This window comes from Corvus brachyrhynchos, unplaced genomic scaffold (assembly GCF_000691975.1).
Source record: "Corvus brachyrhynchos isolate BGI_N302 unplaced genomic scaffold, ASM69197v1 scaffold103, whole genome shotgun sequence".
NCBI classification, from domain to species: Eukaryota; Metazoa; Chordata; class Aves; order Passeriformes; family Corvidae; genus Corvus; species Corvus brachyrhynchos.
This window is the reverse complement of record NW_008237436.1, coordinates 2,801,811-2,823,326: the sequence shown is the minus strand read 5'-3', so window position 1 is coordinate 2,823,326 and position 21,516 is coordinate 2,801,811. Positions and strand designations below refer to the sequence as shown.

Here is a 21,516-nt window from a genome sequence, read left to right as displayed (position 1 = left end):
AGTTGGGGAAGCATGAAATGAAAATCGCGTTAATATTGATCCAATTCTCTTACTTGCAAGTGTCCTTGATGTCCTTTCCACTGAGCAATAACTGTTGGTGTGATGTAGATATTTTCCTCTCAGCTATTACTGTAATTTTTTTAAAATGGCTAAAAACACACCTAGGAAAATTTTATTGCTCTTAATTATTCTTCTTGTGTGTCATCTTTGCCTGTTGAAATTATCCACAGCAGAATTTGGTTTCTTTCTGCAATTTATCAAACTACAGTATATGCCAAAATGCTGCCCTTCAAACTATCAGGGATTTGTAAAGGTTGTCAGTCATGAAATATGAATCCATTTCTCTGTGTACAAGTTACAGTGGCAAACTACATCTTAATCCAAATATAAACATTTGACTGTTGTTAGTTCCCATTAGAGGGACTTCCTCTGGTTCCAGTCAGAATAGGGACTGCCTTTCAGGAGCCTGAAATTCATTGGAACATTTGCTGGACTGGGAATATCTGACTCTGTGTCCTGCTGGCTGCTCATGGTCAGTGCTGAATCAGTGCAGGATCCCTTCTCGTATGCTCAGAAATCCTGAAATCTCAAATACATATAAGGACAATCTTGACAACTTCTGAAAATTAATTTCATGACCATTCTGAATCTCAGTTTTCCTATCTGTGAACCAAAAAATAATGAGTGCCCAACATGGTACTTTCATCTTTATTTTTATGTGGGACCCTTTTTATTAATATACAACACTTTGACTACAAGTATTTATTGTTTAAAAAGCCCTCAGCCTCATCTGAGAAACATGTTTATTTTGGCCTTGCCTGTATTCTCAGTCTCCTCATTGGCATAGTCTGTGCCAGTCTTGTTTTGCAATGTAAAATATCTGAGAATATGATAAAGGAAAACATATAAAGCAGTTAAGCATTTATTTACAAATTACTTATATGAACAAGATCATTTGGTCAGATATTAGGTGTAAAAATTGGAGAAAAATGCATGGAATGTCTATGATTAAATTTTCAGGTATTTATCAGTTATAGAAAACAAAAATGTGATTTGGTTTTACTTTTGGTGGAAGTAATTTCCAATACAAATATATGCAATTTTTAATTTCTATGCAATTTTCATAGTTTTTCTTCCTCATTTCTTCAAAGATCCTTAATAATGAGAATGTGATTTAGATTTCTCTGGTTTTTATTAAATCTATGAAAACCAGCCTTCCTTTATCAACAGTCACTTCTCTGTTTCTCTGGGGAAACTAAATTATATGCCAGTCAAAGCTGCCAGTTCCAGAAACACATTGCAATTTAAATAGCAACCCCAACAGACACAGGTGGGGACAGCTTATTGGAGTTGGCTGTGATATGCCAGCACTGGGCTGCTATGCAAAGCCAAAAATTCAGTCTCTAGAGCAGGCCCAGGGATAGCCGCTGCACGTTTCCCATGGAGTGAGTGCAGCCCAAGGAAGGCTGGCTGTGGAAGTCCTGTGGAAAGATACAAGGCTGAGATAGAGTGGTCACCATGTCGATGATTTAATCTTACTGGGTTTTGTAGAGGTCAGTTTACAGCAGGCAGCTGCTCTCCATAACTGTGACTGCTGTGAGGGTACCGGTGCCTAATCGAGTTACTGAAGATTAGCAATGAAAGCAGGGGTTTCAACTGTTAGAATATATAAAGCAGGAAGATTATCAAGCAAATCTTTTTTCTAAGTATTTTCAACTATTATTAATATTGAAGGAACAAAAAATGTAGAAAATAGTGGTATATTTTAATTTTGTCCATAGACAAGCTTGGTTCTTCCTGTAAAAGTCGGTTTGTGCAAGAAAAGACTCTCTCTCAAGAAAAAGCTTTGTTCTTTCAAACTCGGTTGATAAATTATATTTCACCTGTGATACAATTTCATGGTTCACATCATGAACTGTCAGGTAGCCTCCTGTGAGGAACTGATTCTGAATTCCTTTATTTAGTAAAGTAGTGGAAACCACCTTATGTGATGAAAATTCAGCAAGAAAATCAGTGTTCTAGAGAGCAAAACATACTGTTAGATCTGTAAGGAGTAAAAAGTAAGTTTACCCTTAAAACTTTCTGAGGAGAGCTAAGCTTCACAAAAACTCTACTTTAGCCACTATAAAAGAGAGTTTTTAATTAAATGCAGCATTTTACTGTAAAGAGAACAGACTTTACTTATGTCAAATGCTCCTTTAGAAGCCACATAAAACTGTAGAAGACAGTATATGAAAAAGGTTTCTTATAGAAAAGAAGAACACCATCCCATGAAGCAGATTTCCAGATGTTTGGAAACATTAGAATTTCCTGTCAGTATATTTAGGTAACATTAAAATGAGGTTAACTTTCCATTCTGCCATCTCTCTTCAAAGATCAAAGAGCACTCACTACATAAATTGCCTTATCGGTAATTCGTTGAAGTAAACTATGGAAACAACTTTATAAGAAGCAGTAGTTTCCTTTTGTTGGCTACGGTATTACCAAGCAAACTTTTCTTAAAAATAACCATATTTTTAACCTCATTTTTTACTAAATGCAGAAAGGAGGAAAATATAAAGCACTATATTTGGATATATAGTAAATGGATAGAAGAGAGAACTGGAAACTCCCTTGCTGTGTTTAACTGAATCATAATAATTAGTTTAATGTCTAATGAAATATGTACATAAATATAAATTTAATCAATAATACAGTGTGTTTGTACTGCTAATTTTAAAATTTTATTTAGGGACAGTTTTTGTGGATCTTGACCCTTACAGAGTCTTTGAAATGTAGATTGAATCCCTAGAACCTGTTGTGACCTACAGAACCCAATAGGGAATTCATTGATTTAGTTGAAAATAGAGACTCAAAAATTCAGATAACATAATAAAAAAACCAACCCCACCTGCCCCTGTTTCATGAAGTATTGCCTATATTAAATACTTCTAGAGGCTGTAGCTGAAAATTAACATGAGATTATCCTGTTCTTATTAGGGAAATTATTAGGTTTTGAGGGGTTCTGGTAATGGTTTTTGTGGTTCTTTTAGAGGGTTTTTTTGACTGCTTTATAGTTTCTGTTTAAAGAAAAGTAATGCTACTAGAAGAGAGATTAGTACATTCTTGGCAATACTGAACAAATTTACTGGGCAGCTCATACAATCTTTCAGACATAAAAAATATGCACCCATAGATACTGAGGTTTTGTACAGGAGTGGTGGTTGGTTTCTTTGATTTCTTTTAAAGGTGAGCTGTTTTCAGTTATCCTGAAGTTACTGTAGAAAAACAGTTTGTAACATGCACATTTACAAAAATAATCAAGATTAAAACAGGTGTAATGAAAGAGGGAATTTTTAACAGCTTATCTAGTCCTGTACATACATTCTCTTGAAATATGTTTAAGACACAGCCTTTAAGATTCAAGAAAGCAAGTCACCAACTTCAGCTGGCCTTCAGTGCAATCTGAGTGACTTATTTCCTTCAAAATATTTGCAAAATGTAGTTTTAAGAAATACTTAGCTGCTTACTTCAAGTCTCCTTTCCAAATCCCAGTATATCTCTTAAGTCTATCCCTTAAAATATCCCTTAAGAAGGAACTTGATAAGGACAAGAACTGATAGCATCTGCCAATTCTAGTTCTGTGCCCTCCAGTGTCACAACATTGCTTTCTTGAAATGACGTCTAGTTTTGTTTTATTTTTTCTTGTTTTAATGGCTTTGAAATATATTCTAATTAGACTTAATACAATTTCGTTTTGTGTCTTTAAAATGCAGGCTCTCTGTGTGCTAAAATTTTGGAAATGAAATGTCTGGCCATAGATTTAATTTCATAGTAATTTTGCTGAAGCTTTGAAAAAAAACCCAAGTTTTGATTTTTTTCCAACACACTAAAATATCAAATATTCATTTATTCATTTCTCCCTTTTATATCACTGTTAACAATAATAGACATAGTTTTATGTCATATAATTTTTTATTCAGTTTGTTGTCTGGTTTTAAAGAGAGAAGTTTTTTTTCTTCTTACTCTTATTTGGACAGTTTCTCTTGTTTTAGAACCTTTTTGAAGTCATCTTGAAATATAAAAATAGAACATCTGTGACAGATCTGTTTTGAACATATTTCACATTTCAGGATCCAAGGAGATCTGGTGGTCTGTGGTATTAGCTTGTTAATTTCTTGATGAATGGGTAGAAAGGCCACGAAGTGCACTCAGTACAGCACGTCTTCCGAAGATAGATGATCTCAAATAAATTCTATTCCCAATCAGTTTTTGATTTGTTAGGTGTTAAACCATTTCTTTGTAAGGACAGTGTTTACAAGCCTTGTAATGAGACAGCCCTGTGAGACCTTACTCTTCTTGCTGTAATTTTGATAAATGGAACTCTAATTCATAAAGGATATAGTGATTGAAGGGCAACTCCAGGTCCCATACACATTCATTTAGATAAATGTTTGGTACAGTACAGCAAAACTAAGGTGCACTCAACAGAGTGATAAATTTTAACAACAGCCAAACCAGAGGGTTTTTTTCATCAAGAGAAAGAAGGACTATTTATTATATTTCATATAAATAAATGTATTTTTAATATTATAGACCAGAATGGATTTTATATATATTTGTCTTGTTGCTAAGCTCCAAATTTGCCAAACTAATTTACTGCCTTCTACTCTACCATGTTTCTTACACCTGTGTCTGGCAATATTTCTGTAACCTGGTATACTCATCACAAGGGATTTAAAATACCCTAAATTTCATGTTCTTTGGATGTACTTTAAATGTTAGTAATAATTTGGAGCTTGGGACTTTCTTCCTGGTAATTTTAAAAATATATTTTCATGCATAAATAATTTTACAGAATTGTCATTAATCAGTAACTAAAGAAATGATTGACTCTTCAGATTAGTACTTTTCAATTAGTTAATTTGAAGATTATCACATTTTATGAACCTCAGAAATTTACACAAAACTCATTAAAGCTACCAAAAAGGAAGAGAACAGTGTTTTGATGCTTTCTTCCTCCACATGCTAATTCATTTCAGGCCTGGTCTCCTCTAGTGTCACATGCTTCACAAGAGGAGTTACTACTTTTGTCAAATGATGCTAAACTCCCTTGCTGTAAACACAAGTGTATCAAGATCCTGACCTACTGATGTAATATGCAGAACAATTCTGATACAATGAAACTGAAACTCTGCTGCAGCGCATTACTTTTTTGTGGGTTTTCCATAAGTCCTACCATTCTTGCTTCTTTTTATAAATAAGGAAGAAAAAAAAATACAAGCCAAACAAACAAAAGAAAAAAAGTCCCAAAGCTTGTACTAATAGTGAAAACTTTTGCAACCATTAGTTAGTTGATCTGGTTTTAAATTGGGTAAATAATTACTGTTAGTTGAATTAAGTAATAACCTGTGCAAGTGATATCACAGCCTAATAACTGAACAAGCGAGACACAGCGTATTAAAATACAGCCACATTGTCTTAATCACTATCTGTATGGTCCTAATGGAGACAACAACAAACAAGAAGACTAAATATGCTGTCCCTAATTTTGAGCTTGGTAAAAAAATGGGGGTTCGCTTACTTGTTTCTCTACCTTTTCAGGGTTTCAAAATGGAGTTTCAGAAATAGCAATTGAGATAATAGCAATAGTATACAAAAGGTTAATGTTAGGCCATGTAAAACATGAATTATCTCAGGCTGTGATGAAGTGGCATGTTAACAGTGATCTTCAAACAGAGTAAACATACCCACAGAAAGATATGCCTCCAGCATTTTTATTTATATGGTGTGACTCTCCTGTGCACAAACTAATTAAAAGACTCTAATTATAAGAGTAGGTGGTAAAATCATAACTTATTCCCAACTGCTTGTAATAAAAAAACAGCCTGACACATCAGTTCCATTCCATGTGTCTATCTGCCCTAACCCGTCTGCTTAGTATATTCCTTTTAGTTGTCCTGTTTTAGTAGGAGGCCATGAATCTTACTGGACTTTACCTCAACATTTTGCATCTGCCATAATAGTTTTCATCCTGTTTAAGTTCAGGCATTGTGGAAGACAAACAAAATCCACATGTGCGTGGTTTTGCCTATTTTCACACTCATTCTGTAGCTTAGTAGGAAGCAAATTTCCAAATTATCCTACAAAAAAAGAGAGGTAGTTTACAGGGTTTATTTCTTGATTGGCAGAAGTGGAGATGCCCAGATCTTGTATGGTCCTAGGTGAAGATGCAGGGTTTTCTGTTTAAGAAAAAAAAATAGAAATCTTTCTTGCCTGAGGCTACTGTGAGACCACAGTACTGAAAATAAAACTTACTACCTGTTCCCAGCTAAGAAAGAAATACTATGAGGAGATCACAACAGTAACATGAAACATATTTATGATATAAAACCTAATTATGATTCTGCCATTTGTCCACATTGGGACTTATTTTTTACATCATAAGAATAAAATCTGGCAAGTTCCAGTAAGATATTCCCAAAATGCAGTAAGTTACATCTCCTGCCACAAGGAACCATCAGGCTGAATAGAAAAAGCCAACCATAGTCGAGAAGAATGAGTATTATCCATGAAAACCTTTGGGAAATTGGCACATATCCATATACCACCATTTTTATTGTGTTGCTTAAAATCACACACACAGATGCGCACCAAAGTTCCCTTACGGCGCTTGTCTTGTTTTCAGTCTTTTCTGAATCTCTGCATAGCCTACTGTGCATCTGTGTATCGAGATAAACCAACTCCTACTTCACCATCCTATCCCTCCTATCTCAAAAGACAAAAATCCTGAGAGATTTTGGATTCCTGAAAGCAGCTTCTTTATTTAGAGTAGGTGGCTTGCACTCTCAGGTCGGTCAGAGTCAGGGCACCAGGAACTCAAAAGAAACTCCAGATGAATTTGTTGCAGGTGGAAAACTAATGGAACAACATTGAACACAAGGTAAATAGCAATTATTAGAAACAGGAGATTCTTTGTGGAAAAGTTTGTATTTTATTCAGGACAGGACAGAAAACAGAACAGGACTGCATATTTTTTAAACCTTGGTAGAGTTTTAGAAAATGTCCCTTCTTTTTTTTGATAAAGATGATTTATACTGTAATTTTTTTACTACTTGATTGTCATTGTTTTATATTTAAAATATTGTTCAGGTAAATTCACAACGTTTGTAACTTTTTTTTAGGCACTGAAGAGGATGTAGTGAAGTCAAAGAAAACTTTCCGAAGTCAAGCTGTGGTAAATCAGAATGCAGAAACAGAGCTTATGCTGGAAGGAGATGATGATGCTGTTAGCCTGCTCCAAGAGAAAGAGATTGATAACCTTGCAGGTAATCATACTTTTCGTTATAACTAAGATATGAGTCAAAAGGCTCTTTTAAACTTGTTAGTTCTTAACCCTTGTGGTTAGTGTCTTAATATTGTCAGCTAAGCATACAATTGCAGTATGAGCAGATTATTTTTATTCCAGATTTTATTACTTCCTCTCTACTTCCTTGAAGTATGGGCACTGATTACAAAGCATTTGCCCATTGTACAGTCTTTGAGCAGAGGTGTGAGAAATAGCAATACCTCAAGGGCTTTAATTAGTGCAGGTGACTTCTTGAAAAGTCTGTAAATACCAATCTGAAACCTCTTTTTTTTGTTTGTTTTTGGGGTTTTTTTGGGTTTTTTGTGTTAAAATGTAAATGTGGACTAATTCCACAAGTCAGGATTTTGAGTCAGAGTGTGCTTGTGCCTGATCCCAAGTGCCACGCAGCTCGTGCAAAGACACCTGCCCTCCTGCTGGCACCCAGTTCTCTCAGTGATGGAGTTAAGGGGGATCTGCAGTATCTCAACCCATCTGTCACAGCGAGAGAAAAAGTTGCCTGTTTGAACCAAGGACTAAGAGAGAATGAAGCTGTAACCAAGCTATGAACTTTGGTAGTTAGCATATGAGCTGGGAATGAACCCTCCGTAAATATGCATGAGAAAACCCTTCTGGTCCTTTCCTGGGTGAAGGAATGCAGTGAGATCTCAGTTTCATCTGTCTTCTAGCAGGTTCTGTTACAACTCTGTCTTAGAGGTGATACTACCTTTCCTGGGAAGTAGTCTGGAAAAAAGGGCATGTTGCAAGTTGAAAATGCACTCTCCTCTCAGATTGGATAAAACTGAGAATTATGAAATGCAGTATGAATTTTTTTAGATTAATTTACTTAGGAGCATCTTTATTAAACTACTCCACTAAGGGAAAGTTTTGTGATGTCATGATGTTTTCTGCATAACTGAGTTTCTAAAATAGCTATCTTTGCTCCTGCACTTTCTTCTGATACCATAGTGAGAATCTGTAGCAAAGATAAGATCATAAATAGATGATTAAAAGAATAAAAATAAAATGAAAGCAAAACAAGCAAAAAAAAAAAACCCAATAAAATGAAAAGGCAAAAAAACCCCAACAACCGCCTACGTGGAAGTTAGTCTCATACTTTAGTATTAGAGCAGAGCAGAGAGGGGGAAATAGATGCTTTTATTTGGGAGCAAGCAGCAGTATATGATTATCACAGTTAATATATCACTCTGCTTGCTTTCTCAATCTGCAGCTAACTGCTGCTGAGACACTGTTGTCTAAAGTCAATAAAGTAGTGCATCAAGCAGGACCATAAGTGGGATAATTTGATCAATGTCCCTTTTTGTTTTAGAAGGAAAACTCAGTACTGCTTTGGCTAAGTTCTTATATCTAAGAACAATGCTTCCAACTGCATGCAGTAGTTTAAAAGGCTGTTTAGAGGCTGAAATATGCATTTGCATTGAAATACTGATTAAAACTGCAGAGCGGACATGAAAAATCACTGATGCAATACAATTCCTGTAGCTACATCCCTCTGCAAAAACCTAGTATTTCAATGTGTCCTTAAGAATTAATGTGCAATTTATCCTTTTACTCAAGATCACTGCTGGATGACATCCCCTGCTCCTTCAGGACATGGCACAGTCATTCTAGTCCTTTGCTTTTACTATTCATAAAAGTGGGAGATATTGTCAGTATTGCAGAAGCAGAAATAATAGAAAGTGAAAAAAATTAACTTTTGAAATATTGACAGGATGCCCTTGTGTTCCCTATCAGTGCTAACAGAGCAAGCAAACTGCTTCCAAGTGTGGTGAGGTGATGTGATAATGGTGCCATATGGTACCAAAACCTGTGAGCTTCTCAAAAAGAACCCACATTCCACTATCTCAGTTTTACTATTAGATTAACTGCAGCCTTTGCTACTCAACTCTTGCTCGTCTTTGGAGCTGAAATGATGTTGAGAGTTAATGGTGACACACAGTATCATACCTGTCTTCTGTAAATTTTGCATTGGTAAAAAATCCCCTGAATCCCATGATACCCTCTCTTTAGCTGCTGATTTTGCATGATTTTGCATACAATGATGTCACTGTTTTTCCCAGTTTTCAATATATAGAATGTGGCTCTGAAACTTGAGTCCAATAACTGAAATCGAGAAAAGCAATAGGCAGAGAAGGTGGGGTTTATGCCTAAGAAGGTTTGAACAATCTCTGACGGCTCTGAAGAGCAGGTCCCAATAAAGCCACACTGTCTGTTCTTGTCTAATTCCAAAGAGTAATGTAGATTCAGTATAAATGATCTGGAAATCTTTGAGATCTATCAAGTTATGGTATAGCACAGCATCATTTATATCTAGTTACTGCTCACAGTGAAATGACACATAGGAATTTCTATATTCAGATATGCCTCCAATTTAACTTTAAAGCTTAAATCAATTCAAACATGATTTACAACGATTTGGATTGTCTCTGTAAGAGATAGGAATTAAACAAAATCTTTGTAAACCAGGTTTCAATTGATTTAAGATTGTCCACATTTAACTAAAACAATTTAGCATTGTTTATTCCATGAATCTAAGGCACATTTTAAACAGAGACGACCTTGGGTTTTAGAAAATTTTTTGACTAAGGCGATATAAATAATACAATATTTTGATTTGTGAACTTAAAACTGAAAAAAAGGGAAAGTTTGAAACAGATTGAGATTGTTCGTACAAAGTTATCTGTACATACCTTTTGTTCCAGAGACTCTTTATAGTTTTTCATCAACCATGTGGCACAAATCAATGTAAAGTTCACTTTGATAAATTGCATATGGGATGGAGAATTTTTAAATAATTATAGTCTGAATATTTTTATTATATAATCTTAGTATTCCATATGTTGCAATTGCAGTTGGTCAGATTTCATTATATTAAGTAACATTTTAATAAAATATGAAAATCTGATTCCATGTTATTATGGTCTTAGAATTATGACTTCTAGGTTTGCATCACAATTTTTAACAAAAGCAGTATTGAAACTGTCTTACAGTATGAGTTAACAAAAGTTCTTTCTTAGCATTTATGTATTAAAATATTTTACATGTTTCTGTTTCAGTTTTAGCTCCTTTTCTTCCCAGACTGTTCACTTCAAGAGGCAAGTCATATCTCTGTTAGAACTAATGATTGAGATAGCCCAGTCAATTTTAACAGTGTCCTAATATATTGTGAGTCTCTGGGTAATACAATCAAATCCACTGTAGTGACTTGATATTACTAACTCGTCCTTTTCTTTTGCATTTATATTTCCTAATGCTGCAGTAGGGATCTTAAATACTTACCTTTGTATTAAGATCCTGAGAATGTAAATTTGCTAACAGTTTGTCTCCTGCTTAGTAGGTGATTTTTTTCAAAATGAAAAATATGCGGCTGTGTTCTAATATTGTAAGCTTGCATTTTCACAGGGAAATACTCTCTAGTAGGTATGCAGTTTTCTTTTAACGAAGTTTGTTGTTTGAGTTGGGGTTTTGTTTAGAGCACTGATCTTGCATTAAAATAGGTCATTAAAAAAATAAAATAAATGTTGATCTACTCAGGTTTTATGAATTTTATATTTTAGGAGGACGTTCTCTTCTCTTTGTTGTGAAGATGCATTTCAGTTTCTGAGACTTGTCAGTGTGCCTTTGAGAGCAGAATTGAGCCTTAATGACATTTTTGAAAGATACATGTTCTTAACTGGAGCACATTTCATCTATTTTGTCATACAGCTAGTGACAGCAACAAATATGCCCCAGCCAAGCAAGGAATCCTTGACGGAATCTTTTGCTACTCTCTAAAAGAGTATTTTCTAGAAAGAAAGAAAGGAAATAAAAATAGGAGGATATGATACTTTGAGTTATTTTAGGAAGACAAAGGGCTTTGGCAGGCATCTGGTTACTTGCGTGGACTCAATCAACTCTGAAGCTGACTTCCTCATCAGCCATGGTGAATTACTGCCTCACAACGCTCTTGCAAGAATAAATACATGTTATTCACTCCATTATATGAGCAGATTGAGCAACACATCCAAATGCCTTTAACGCATTTTAGTCTTACTGTATCCTAACCCTCACTATAGAATCTTTCCTTCTTCTTGGACATCTGCCTCAAGGTGGAAGGAACCTCTCTCCAGTGCAAATGGGCCCGGAATTTTGAGACAGATGCAGCATCCCAGCACTGCCATAACTTTTAGCAACTTTGAAATTCAGAGTAGAAATATTTCTAGAAAGCAGCACTATTACTGATAAACAAGAGCTGATCTTCCATCTGAGCCAGCACTGGTAGCGAGTCCACACCAGCTGGAGGACTAATTGTGAAAAGCCTTCTCTCCATACTTCTTGGGAGTGTGCTGAGTGTATTGACTTACTTCCCTGTGCTAAGGAACACACCAGGTCATGGGGATTTGACAGTTTGTATTATTATTAATGAGATATAAGACCTTTCACTTCCAGGTCATCTGTTTGAAGTCCAGACAAAACTGGACATAACCAAACATTATCAACATCTGTTTTGTGGCCTATGCAATATAAGCCTTTTGTCTAATTTCAGACAAACTAACAGAAATCATCATAATTTTGACCAATTTCCAAATGGAAAAATATTTGAGGCTGCCATTAGCGGAAATTGGAATAGTGCCAAAAGTTCTACTACATAGAGTAACAGTTAAAATTGTATGGCAGTAAACAAACCGAACAAACAAACAAAACAAACAAACAAAAAAGATAAAACATTTAGCCCATAGGGAAATTTTCTATTCCAGGTTTTAACAAAGAGCTCATTGTTTACATTTCTGAAATTGTTTTGAAGTCTTGCATAAGACCAGATGCAGCAATAAAAACACTAACACACCAAGGAACTGCATCTAAAGCCGCAAAGAACCTTGAGAATTAAGTATTATTTACGGAAAACTTAAACATTTTTGACTCATCTTGATGTGTATAATATGCATTTCATATGTATACGCATATATTTTGAGTTATGGTAACATTTCTTATGGCCAAAGTCTGACATGGAATTTTCTTTACAAGAGTGTAGACAATCTCTGATAAGCAAAGCTGTTTGAAACTTTTTCTTACCCTAAGGAGTAATGGAGGAGAACATTTTCTTGAGTTTTCTTCTGTTGCCATTCTCAAAATGATAATAATATATGTAGTATTAGTTCTATTGTTTTTGTTAACAGAGTTAAATGAACAGTAGATTTTCTTAATTAAAAAAACCAAACTTGAATCTCTACTGAGAAGGCAGATTTTCAAATTATTAGATTTTTCAGGCATATAAAAATAATTTGTTTGAGGCCAGCCAGAGATATTTTTGTCACATTATCTGCTGTTAGAGTAGTAGATTGAAAGAAAGGACTGAATAGCATTGCTGTTGTCTCCAGCAGTGACCACAGCCTACTCAAGAGGTTTAGGAGTAGAGGAAAGGTACCATCTTCATCCTTCTCCCTCCTGGAGAACAAAGCATTACAGCGGTTCCAAGGGTGATCTCATCTTCCCTCTCCAGCCCTTCCCCTGCTGCCCTGGTGTGTCCTCTCCCACGGGGCCGGGAGAGCCCAGTCATCCACCACCTCCCCTCCTTTCCTGCAGCAGTTGCCATTCACACGCCAGTGGCTCTGATGGTCTGGGGTGACCAAGAGGGCAGAAAGCAGCAACCATGAGGGAAACCCAGCAAGGACTGTGGCAAGTACACAGTGATGTTTCCTAATAATTCTCTCTCAGCTTCTAACAGCTTGCACCTCTGATACTTCCAGAGCCAGGGGTAGTCATTATTAGCTTGCTTGCTTGTGTGCTTGCTTCCTTCCTTCCTGTTTCATCTCTCTCTTCTCTCTCTTACACTCTCTCTCACTTTCCTTTTCTCTCTGTCTGGAGCTGGTTAAGGCACTTTAAGCTTTGCCATACTTTATGGGGTTTTTTTTAAATAAAGTATGTGTATGTGCACACACAAGTCAGTTAAGTAACAAATATCAAAGTTTCAATAGAAAATACAAAAAAGTCTTATTATTTCTCCTAGTTTTTCAAGCTTCCCAATGGAAACTCTTCACTGAATTCAGCATGCACTACTAAGTAGTTTTTTTCCTTTCAAACTTCATTATTCTTGCAAATTAGCATTCAAGATAGGAATTTCATTGGGGCAGTTACTTGTCTGGGAAAGTGACAGGAATGTGGAAGAAGAGTGATTCCATTTCCCATTCTATGATAGATACGTAACCACATAAGCCTTTTACTTCCAAACATGGAAATTTAATTCAGCCATATTTCCATAGTTTCTGTTTTTTATGTATTCAGATTTTGATCCTCGAGTCTAAGTATAAAAAAGAAAAACATATTTGTATGAGTTTAATTTAGAGTATAGATTCAGGCATAAACTGAAAACAGTTATAATTTTGATATGTAGCTGGCTTTCACACTGAAAAAGGCCCACAGTTTCTATAACATACTATTTTTAGACAGTTCAGTGTTTATTCTAATAATTTTTTCCATATTACTATCCAAAATAGCTTAATATTTTATAAGGTGGTTGTCAGTCACATATGATAGTGCTGCTAAGCACAGCTTTGAAGAACTTTTCTCTTTGTACCTTAGTACACCCACTCTAGGTCTGAGCATCTTCAGCTTTTAAAATGGCGGCCAGATTTTCTGCTTTCCAAGCTTTAAAATTAAATCAGTTCAAACTCTGTTGGTTTGTATTTATGAGTGGCTCTGAGAGTGCTTCATGTGTTGTTACTGTCCACTGATACCAGTCTATTTAATTTTTTTTCCATAACCTGCAAAACTCTTTTTATTTGAAATTTCTAAGGCTGCAAAATTAGACTACAGTGGAGCCTATGACTTTACACATCTGCAGCTTCTCCGTTTTCCTGAGGTGCCACACCCCAGATGGAACTGGTTAACTCATCAAAGGTCAAGCTGATGAGCTACCTGATATATAGGAGACTGCAGAAAGACAGGCCTAGACATAAGGAAACTCCACCATTTTGCATCTCATTTCATCTTCACTCTGCAAGTGGTTCCCATACAAAAATCCGTTTATTCTTCATAGGAACATATTGGGACTGACCCACCATAGATTAGTTGAAGGAATGTATCCAGGAATGTCTTGACAGTATCCATGCTTAAACTAAGCACTTTCATTGACTTTTGGACAGGACTTTTTTTTTTGCCTGTCTTTTTTTCCTCTGATGTTATAGAAGCAAATTAGAAGATCAATCAAGAAGACATTTTGGTTAGTCTTGGCTTAATTAACCAGAAATTGTACCAGAGGCAGCCTCATCCCATGCTTTTCGCTTGACTTTCTAAAGAAACAAGGTTTATGTAAGCCTCCTTTGTCAGTCTCCATCTCTGTAACTCCTGAACCCGGAAGCCATTCTGAACAAACTTTTAAATGGGAGAAAAGAGTTGAGAAGCAATAAAATTCCAACAGTGGAATTGGGTTGTTCAAGAAAAAAGCTTGTATGACAGAGCCTTCCACATCACTTCTCCTTTCAGTAGGTACCAGAGGATCTTTGTGGAAGAGTCCTCTGAATTACCCTAACTGTGGGAATGCAAAACATGCAGTTAGCTAGAAGACACAGTTGCACTAGGGAACATTCTGTGTTGTTTCTGGTGTTGTTTAGAGATACTCATATTTTCAGAAAATTTTGAAGTTACAACTGTTGCATCTCAGGTGATGCTTCCAAACATACCTGTCAAGTTATATGCTGAACAACGTATGTCTTTGTTGTCACACACATGTAGGAGTTACTATCCATATAAGTGAACTTTAAAGTATCACAAGCTATCTGAACATAGTATTTCTGTTCACTACGGTCTCAAGAAATACAAGACTTACAGTTTATCTGAAGAGCTTTTTCAGAATGGAGAGTGGAAAAAATGAAAGCTGAAGGGCTTATTTCCTTAAATTTCTAATCAATCAAGCCCTATGTGCATGACAAGGTACAAAAACTGGACTGTATATGATACCTGTCAAGTCTGGTTTGCTCAGACTGGCATCTGGGACTTGATCTTTTGTGTTCCTGACTCGTTAGCTCGAGCTCCTGTTTCAGTGGTATACCATTATCACGAGCTTCTCTCTCTGCTTTCTCCTTTCTTCTTTAAACATTAAGTATGCTTTTCAAAGGTGTATTTTTTTCTGATACTTTTTGATTAAATAGTTAGCTATAGTGACTCTCTCAGAGGGAAAAAATGTTATTTGTGTGGGCATGTTCAGCATCACTTAATGTTTTCTAGGCTGAAAAAGTATCTTCAGTTTCTACCTGAGAATGAGGAGGGAGCTAGTGCAGGTCCTACTGCATCAGTGTAGAATACTCACATCTGGATGCACGGCTTAACAGTCAAGTTCTTAAGTTTCTAAACCATCTTAATTTACTCAGTCCTTCCAAGGTATAGCTTCAGGCGGAGCACACTGTATGAATCTAATTTTGAAGTGGCAAATGTGTGCATTGCAGTAGTGAGGTCCCCATCCCAAATATTTACATTTCTGGCCAGGTGTAAATCATTAAGGGGAGTCTTGACTATTATTAATACCTGATCATCTGGCAGGTTGGTGCTTGGACACGTCCTGGAAAAATGCTGAAGCCATGTAAGCCATTCCAAGCTTCAGCACAGTTCAAAAGTTCTCATGTGTGCCACAGAGTAAATCTGACCGAACTTGGAAAAGGGGGAAAACGTTGCTTTTCTGAGTTACTTTAGGCTGTTAGACACACAGCTAATTGTTCCATGGGACCTTCAGTGGTTCAGTAAGACTGACTTTGGTTTCATGTGGAGTTTGTCTTGCATATTCTTTAACTGTTTTATTAAGTAGTTGCTTTCTATCACTCTTTGAACAATATAAAGAAATAGTTATTCCTAGCAATATTGAGAGGTATGTTTTCCCTCAGGGAGATGTGCTATTTTATATTTTTCTTTTAATAAGACCAGGGAGGTATGGAATTAAAATAATGATAATTTACCTGTGAAAGTGCATAGGGCACTTAATTCAAATATATAGGTGAGTATGTCTATGTTTCAGGTAAAATTACTTTTTTTCTTCTTAAGCAACACTATCTTTATTTTCACAGTCTCATCAAAACTATGTAATTCTTTCTTGCTATTTTGTTCACAGTTATAATATGCAAGATTGTTTTTATTTACATTTTCTTTTTAATCAAGCACATTTGCTTGCTGTTATGGCAACCACTTAAGAGAATTGAGTTGCTGTAATTGTTTAATCATTGTTGTTGAAAAAGACCATTTAAGTCGATCTTTGATGTTACCAGTAGTAGTGCTACATGCTTTATGGAGGAAAGGGGGGGAAAGTGGGGAAAATCTTGAATATCAGGGCCTATCCACACTGGCTATGACATTTAAACAAACAAACAAAAAAATCAATCCCTCTCTCACAATATGAAACATATGATTGTGCAGGAGTAAAAAGCCAACAAAATAAGCTTGGATATCTCTGAAAACAGGGGAAATGAGTTTGGGATATTATTCAGTGGTGGAAGAGAAAACCAAGATTATAGTCAGACTTAGATTCTGGTTTTTGAATTAAAAAAGTTGTGCAAATTATCTTTAATGAAGCTGTTGAAAGTGATGTGTAAAGGGAGCTGTATATGTACATTCTTATAAACGCCTTGGCTTGAGTGAAGTTACTGCCTTCAAGTATTTGCTATAGCAGAGAACAAAATTGGGGCAGCCATCCTCATGTAAGTTCAATATATTTACTGCAGAAATCTTTTTAAAGGGTAGCTTGAATCAGATTCAGAATGACAATGGGAACAAAAATAGACTAAATTCTGTGAATTGTTTAGGAATCTTACCTTGTTTACTTGTTATTTACTTGGCACTGCATGTATTATATTAGATGTTAATTGGTTGAAATACTTTTCAGACTAAAGAGCTTTACCCAAAGGATTCTGGTACCTATACTTCTTTCTGCTTCCACACAATGTGACTTACATTACAAGAAACTGAAGTTTTTGTGTGCTTGTGCATGTGTTACATCTAAGTTGTTTTTTAAGTGTAAGGATTTGTACACACTTCAAGTACAACTCAGATACATTTGGCTTTACAGTTAAAATGCTGAGGAAATTTCAGTTGTCTTATTTCAGGTGCCGTGTGAGTGATTTTTAGTTATTATTCTTATCTAAAATTCTTGTTTAAGTATCATATCAAATTACAAAATGTAATTTATGCAAACTATTTTACATAGTAAAAGTATTGGTTTCAGTTAATCTACGTTGAATATATGTTTATGAAAAAAGATTGATATGTTTTTTCTTTTAAGCCAGCATCAGTTAAAAATTAAATGATTTTGGAGTAATTACCAGTAGATTGTAAAATTAAATTGGTTGAGCTGATTGGATATGTTTTCAAAGTACTTGTCCCAGCTAATACTTTCTTGTCTGGGGTAATCACCAAAACTTTATTTTAAAAGTTAGACTTCTAGGCCTGCGGCAGGTAAATTTCTTTTCTTTTCTTTTTTTTTTTTGTAATGCAGCATATAAAAGCATGTGCCTTATCCTCCTTAGGAGTAATTGTGCCAATCTTCTTAGCAGATATACCTCCAGTGTAATTTTCAGGCTCATTAATGTAACACATGTTTACTCTTAGACCTAAAAATGACAGTTTATGGAAATGAAAATTTTTGGTTCAAAATACCACTCCTTAGCAGCTTTCCTTAAGAGGTGTAATTTTACTGATATTTCATTAGCAGATAGAAAACTTTGAAACCTAGTAGAACTTTTCACTTGGCTTGACTTGCTTTACTTGAACTTGAAAAATACAGGAGCTAAGTTACAAGAACTAAATACAGGGACTGAAGTCTCTGTTTAGCAAAAATTACGCAGGGGAGAAGGGAAATTACATTCTGCTTTTATTCACTGGGACCTTCTAATTTCACAATCATTTACTTTTGGAAAGAAAATATTATTTTAAAAGGTATATGCATGGTAGAGTTTATTTTAGAAATGTAAATCACATGTGCAGACCACAGGGATCAGGCAAAGGGGAAAATTCACCATTTAAACAAATTGCTAGACCTGTGGGTCTGAAGTGATTTCTGGTCTCGTTTTAAGGCCAGAACTTCTCTGGTAGGTCGCTTCCTTTCTTTTGCGGGTGCCCCGATCGATTCGGAGAGATGTGGAAGAGGCAACGAAACGATCCTTAAAGAGAGATGCTTTTTCTTAGAATCCCAACATCTGACAAGCACCTTAGACACGGGTCCCCTCCACAAACGCCAGTTTTTTGGGCGAAGCGGGGCAGCCACAGGTTGGCTTTTCCCCCGGAGCGGGAAGGCAAGAGCCCTCGGTGCCGCAGGCGGCTGCCGCGCTGCGCAGGGAGCGCCCGGCAGCATCCCCGGGCGCCGCTGCTCCGGGTCCCTCTCCCCCGGGCAGCACAGCCCCGGCCCCGTGCTTCTCCGGGGCCGCAGCCGCGCTGGAAATGAATATTTACATCCCCTGGAAAAGCGCAGCTCGCCCCCCCCGGGCCGGGCGGAGGCTGGAGCCGAAGCTCGTTATCCTTCCCGAATGCGAATGAGCCCGTCCCGCGGCTGGCTCTTGGCTCAGGTGTGCTCGGCTTTTGTTTCATTAGATTATCAATTGGGTCTGGGAAAGAGACCCAGAGCTTCCCGATAGCTCGGTGCCATATGGAAAATCTGCGCTGTTTTGATTATGTTCTATGTAAACATTTTAATATCGGATCCTTAAAATCCAGAGACTATCCCAAAGGGGATTAAAACATAATCCTCTCTCTCTATAGCTGTAGTGGATTAATTTCGTATTCTCTCAGTGGCTGGCTTGCTCCCTGAAGGCTATAACAAAAAGACTCTGCTCCTTAAACATGCTATGGAATTGCAAGTTGTAATTGGAGATTTCCAAAGGACAAGTGTAAAAATGAAACACTGCTAATACCGATTTTTTTTTTTCATTTTGTGCTTCAAGGAGAGAAAAAAAATCTGTAAAGATTTTTCAAACTTAGTTTGAACACCTCCTTTCCCGGAATCCCATAATGTGACTTCTATTTATTTTGCTTTCTGCTTTTTTTAAAATTATTATTATTTTTTCTGAAACAAGAAAACGCAAGCAAACGTTTTCTCATCTGGAAAGTACGATAATGCTTATTCCTTGTCGCATTGTGATACCTCTGACATGTTTACCTTGCAACAAATCTAGGGTGTCATTTGAGTAGAATGCAGGGCAGATGCCAAGGTACCAATCTGGGAGGGAGCTCGGAGCCTTTTCTAGGGAGGAGTAGAAAGCCAGAAATCCCCGATTTCCCCTGCCTTCAGTAACGGGCTAAGAAGTGACTGTTTCCTTTCCCTCCACATTCACCCCTGCTTTTGCAGCTCTGCACCCTGCTCCAGTCCGTAAGGGCACATCACTGGCACAACCCGCTAACCGGGGTGCCGCATTGTCTTCGCCTGGATGGCAGATTATAGGGTTTGGCCTTTTGGCCATTAAATAGCGGTGGCTTTATTTTTATTTTAGCCACACAACACCAGGGAAAAGAGGTAATTGGATTAAATTGATGTTCTTCCTTCTGGGATTCAGCAAAGCCCACAAACGCCTCCTTAAAGTGATAGAATATCGGGTCGTTTCCAGGACGCGCCTTCCGAAGGCGCTTTTCTCCCCGCACAAAGGCCCAGGAGCCCATCACCCTGCGCCGGGCCAAGTGTGCCCGAGAAGGGCGAGAGGCGGAGTAGGGCGCTCTGCTTGAGAGGGCAAGTGCTTCTGCAGGGCAGGGAACCGCTGGCTGGCCAGACCCCCCCTTCTGTAAACACAAAGAAAGGGGGCCTGGGGAATAGAAACCCAAATCCACTTGTAATCGTACAAGAGAATCGGGCGTAATTACTCGAGCAACCTAGATGAAGATTGATGAGGCTTTAAAGCGGCGTTTCGGATCGATCACCCTGCCCTTTGGAGCCTGCAGCCGGGCTTCCCCGGCTCGGATCGGCTCCTTTCCCACCGCCAAGGGAGGGAGAGAAGATGGAGGCGAGACTGGGAGAGCAGCAAGGCAAGCCCGGCGCATGTGATTCCGATCAGCTGACTGGGGTCAAGAGGCTACCTCGGTTTATTAGGAGATGGAAAACAATAAAATGAAAGAAAATAGAGTTTGTATCAATATTATCCCGTCCGCCACGCTGGGCTGTTGAAAGCTGTTACTGAAACGGTGCGTTTTAGCTTTCCCCTCTACGCACAGTAATCTCTGCCTTCTTCTTTATTTGTTTTGCAAAGTAAATGACAAAATATTGTGCAATAAGGACTTGAATTGGGTGTTACAGTAAAGTAAAGCATTAACAACATGACAGTTAGATGCGCCGATACAGGAGTAATTTGGGCTAAGTGAGTAATTTGAAGTGCTGCTTGTAAGAGCTGGTAGTTAAGTGTGCTGGCAGTGCTGGGGGAGGAGGTGAGGGGGCATCTGTGGCGTCGGCCCCGGTGAGAGCCCGGCCCCGCCCCGCCCACGCCAGCGCCCGCACGGCGCTGCTGGAGGGGCGAGCGGCTGGGGAAAGCAGAGGGAGGCTCACGCCTCTCTGCCCTCTAAGCAGGGGTTCCCTTATTGCAAGGGAGACTATTTTAGCTGTGTAAAACAACCTAACCCTGTTTAGAACCTCCTGAGATGGTCAGTTTACTAGTTTCGAAAAGGTGTATCAGTAAGGTGTTGTACCCAGCTTCTTAATACTGGAGTTGTATTATTTTACGTCATATGCGTGTTTATACGTGCATGTGGCTCTGTGTGCTTATGTATGTGTACAGAAATTATCCCACAGGCTTTCGTTGTTAAATCTAGAAGAATATTTTATATATAATATTTTCTTCGAAATAAGTGGTCTTCCTAAACACGGCCACTGTCAGCTTTAACAGTAGATTGCATTGATATTGAAGATAAGATGGTGAAAAAGTGATCCTGTTGTCTTTTGGATTAAGGAAGGGTTGTTTTCAGTTTTTTTCCCCTGAATTAAAATCTAACAATTTGCGTGGAGAAGGCTGCCTTTTACAATAGGTTTTCTCCATTCCATCTTTTCAATGCCCGCGAAAGCGTCTCGTTAAGGAATATATTTGAGCGAAGTATTGTTATACAGTAATTTTAAAAGTATAAGCGGCAGCGAGTTGAAACAAAAATGATCTTGCCGTAAATATATTTAACGATGTTAGCCTTTTTGTGCGGGGGATATTGAAGTAGGTGAAAAAAAAAAAAAAAAAAAAAAAAAAAAAAAA

At 37.3% G+C, this 21,516-nt stretch overlaps 1 protein-coding gene across 9 annotated transcripts in view; it reads left to right on the top strand.

Moving 5' to 3' along the window:
* NBEA (neurobeachin) overlaps window positions 1–21,516 on the top strand; it is a 388,857-nt gene that overhangs the window by 217,214 nt on the left and 150,127 nt on the right. For 7 of the 9 annotated variants that reach the window (XM_017731325.1, XM_017731319.1, XM_017731324.1 and 4 more), the window contains 2 exons: window positions 7,164–7,307; window positions 10,402–10,440. In XM_017731325.1, the coding sequence (XP_017586814.1) occupies window positions 7,164–7,307; window positions 10,402–10,440 (183 nt within the window). The remainder of the gene's footprint in view (window positions 1–7,163; window positions 7,308–10,401; window positions 10,441–21,516) is intronic. The other 2 variants (XM_017731323.1, XM_017731322.1) reach the window with 1 other exon arrangement.